Source organism: Daphnia magna, linkage group LG7 (assembly GCF_020631705.1).
Source record: "Daphnia magna isolate NIES linkage group LG7, ASM2063170v1.1, whole genome shotgun sequence".
In the NCBI taxonomy this organism is placed as follows: Eukaryota; Metazoa; Arthropoda; class Branchiopoda; order Diplostraca; family Daphniidae; genus Daphnia; species Daphnia magna.
In genome coordinates this window covers 5,818,581-5,821,653 of record NC_059188.1, presented here as the reverse complement: position 1 = coordinate 5,821,653, position 3,073 = coordinate 5,818,581, and the positions used below count along the sequence as shown (strand labels likewise).

Sequence of the window (3,073 nt, the reverse complement as noted above, 5' to 3'; positions counted from 1 at the left end):
GTACACAACCATCTAGAGTTAGTTCTCAGTTAAGTAAGCTTAGGTCTAACGGTGCGTACGAAGCCGTAGCTCGTCTCGATCTTGTTTCCAGACGGAAACCCAGAGGTAGTTTGGCCTCTGGTACCGTTTCAGGGAAGAGTTCTCCCTCTATTTTTGCTAGAATTGCTGCGCGTATGTCTCCAGCTAAGTCTCCTCCAAAAGTTTCGCCTAAGTCTAGTTCAGTAGCAAAAACAGTGTTAGGGTTTTTCACGAGGAACTCCCCGAATGGAAAATCAACTGAACCTGAGCCTACGACATCTATTCAACAAAATCAAGAGCAATCAACAGAAGATATTCCAGCCCAAAACGAGCCAGATTCCGTACCTTATCCTTGCGATCAAGAGCCTGAAGGAGAGAGAAGCGGACCTTCAGTCGACCGATCCGAAGACCTGGGTACAGCTAATTTGGTTGATTCAAGACATCCGTCTATCGAACCACTATTTACCCGAAACGAATCCAACGACGGTGTGGACAGAACCAACGATTCTGCTGAGACATCTGACGTCGATCCTACAGGTGAAACTACACGCACAGGTGAAGAAAACAACCCAATCGGAAGCCCAAGCGTCCGTGCTGACATCGATCTTCATATCACATGCGAGACAATTCCTAACATTTCTGCTGAGTCAAATTTACTGCATCACGGAACTGCAAGGCGTGACACCGCAGAAACACGAGACAGTCCTAGCCTCTTTTCAGAATTGTGGAACTTCAATCAGACACCGAGAAATACGCTACCTACATCTAACGTACGAAGTGAGAGAGTTATCCTCCCACTTGGAAGTGCAGCTACTGACCCATCAACAGTCGTTCCTGATAGACGTCCGCAACTTAATCTTCTACCTGCGGGAGCTACGCCTGCTGACTCCGCTGGAACCGCTAGTTCCGGAAATCAACTCGTTGCTGAGGAAATTGGACAACTTCCCGGGAGCGGTCAACCCGAACAACGTGCAGCTGGCAGAGGAGATCAAACAAACACTCTCCCAAGTCAAGGTCCGATTACAACGGTTCCTACCGCCCCATACGGCGGAGGACGTACCTCAACAACCCGCGGCCCAACAACCAGCACACCATCAAGAGGAGAGAACCCCTCAACCACAGATACCAGTGCGACACACCGTCCACCGCCCTATTCGCTTCGCCCGTCGTCGATATTCGACCCAGCGCCCGCGCATACTGATTACACCACCCAGGAGCACAGCAGACGTTGTTGCGAACCTCGATCGCCTACGAGCAGCGTTCCAGCACAGTCTCAGACTTCGCAACAGGGAAATTTAAGATTTCGATTGCCAGTTCAAAACAACAACATGGCCTACTGTACTTCTTCCACCAGAGCAGCAACAGTCAGAGATTTGGACGATTTTCAAAATAACCAGCATACTTTCTCGCGGTTACAATTACTTCCTTCTTTCACCGGAAGCCCTATTACTCGTTTTGACTCTTGGTTAGAATCATTTGAAAGTATAGTAGATGGGTCGGGATGGTCAGAAGGAAAAACTATTCAGATGTTACGTGCTAAATTAACGGACAGAGCTTTTTCCGTCATTCAGGCAATTTTAAAAGAACATCCGCATGATTATGAGTCAATTAAAGAAGCATTGCTTGACCATTTTCATGGCGATGAAAATGTTGATTTATATCTTCAAAAGTTTAACAAAGCCAAACGTAAGCCAGGCGAAAAAGTTGTTGATTACGCGCTACGTATACAGGAAATTTTTAAACGCGCGTATCCCGTAGGTCATTCCGAAAAATCGTTTGCAGTTATTCTCATGCAAAAATTTATTGAGGGATTAGACTCCAAATTGCAGACGAAAGTCAAATATAAGGAATTTAAAGATTTTAACGAACTGGTTGCAGCAACACGGGTGTATGCCCTCAGACTAGAAGCGTTGGAAACCGATCGCGAAAAGCAGGAATTTATTCGATCCATAGACGGGTCACAAGACACCAGCAGTGCCGAGTTAAAAGAAATTAAGCAGATGATAATAGACCAAAAAGAAGCTGTGAATAAGGCAGTTGCCAATATTCGCCACGGGGATAAACCTGTCGTGGAAAAGAAAACAGAAAGCGAAGAAATTAAAGACGTACTTAATGAGCTTATGCAAACCGTGAAAAAACTTCAACTAAATAAAAATGACGTCTCTTATCCGGCAAACGCAGCATACAGGAAGCAAGTTTCTTTTCAAACGCCTACGGTTAACCAGTATAGTAATGGTAGACCGTTTCCACCGCGCTTCCCTAACAATAGTGGGAATCGACAATTCTCAAATACACAGAATAGGCCTACAAACGCTACACCATCGTTTCCGAGATCATCTAACGACACCAACAATAGGCCTACACAGCTGTCGATAATTTGCAATTTTTGTGGCTATCGCGGTCATATTCAGGCAGATTGTCGCAGTTATCAACGTCAACGACTAGAACAAGCTCAGCCGCCTATATGTTATTCTTGCCGGGACATCGGCCATAAATCTAATAATTGCCCTAAGTTCAGAAGCACCAATAGGCCTAACATACCAGGTTCCCCGCAAAACCAGGGAAACCAGTAGGGATCAACTGTAGCTTCGGGTCAGTTGATGAAGAGCCTCATTTTAAATCCCGGCAAGTCGCGAAATTAACAACCATTACGAATGAATCAACTCCAAGAATTCCATTAAAAATTTTCCAGGTCCCGTTACAAGCATTATTTGATACAGGCGCGTCTAAAAGTATTATTCACGAGAGATTATTTAAAAAGTTGCCCCCTAGAGGTCAGGTGATCTGCAGTCAGCTTGATTTCGATTTATATGATGTAGGGGAGAAAAAGTTACATACGTTGGGAAAAGTGACTTTGCCCGTTGGATACGGAGAGTCAATTTTACAACAAGAATTTATTATTACAAATGGGATTTCTGAAGATTGTATCCTTGGATGGGACGCAATTCAGAAACACGCATTTAAGCTTGATGGAGAAACGAAGAGCATTTATCTAGCTAGAGATGGGCAAGGCTCATCTTCTGTTTTTAGGGTACCGGAAATGGCAGTTACGACG

General features: G+C 44.8%; 1 protein-coding gene across 1 annotated transcript; it reads left to right on the top strand.

Moving 5' to 3' along the window:
* Positions 1–1,346: 1,346 nt before the first annotated feature.
* Positions 1,347–2,619, top strand: LOC123474473. The gene is made up of 2 exons (XM_045176688.1): positions 1,347–1,667; positions 1,749–2,619. Exons 1-2 carry the CDS (start codon positions 1,347–1,349, stop codon positions 2,589–2,591), a joined length of 1,164 nt encoding a protein of 387 aa, XP_045032623.1. The 3' UTR covers positions 2,592–2,619.
* The last annotated feature ends 454 nt before the right edge of the window (positions 2,620–3,073 follow it).

Coding starts and splice junctions, on each gene's coding strand:
- LOC123474473 (XM_045176688.1), top strand. CDS start 1,347: ATGGCCTACTGTACTTCTTCCACCAGAGCAGCAACAGTCAGAGATTTG. Junction 1,668..1,748: donor ATTTTCATGGCGATGAAAAT/GTTGATTTATAT, acceptor CTACGTATACAG/GAAATTTTTAAACGCGCGTA.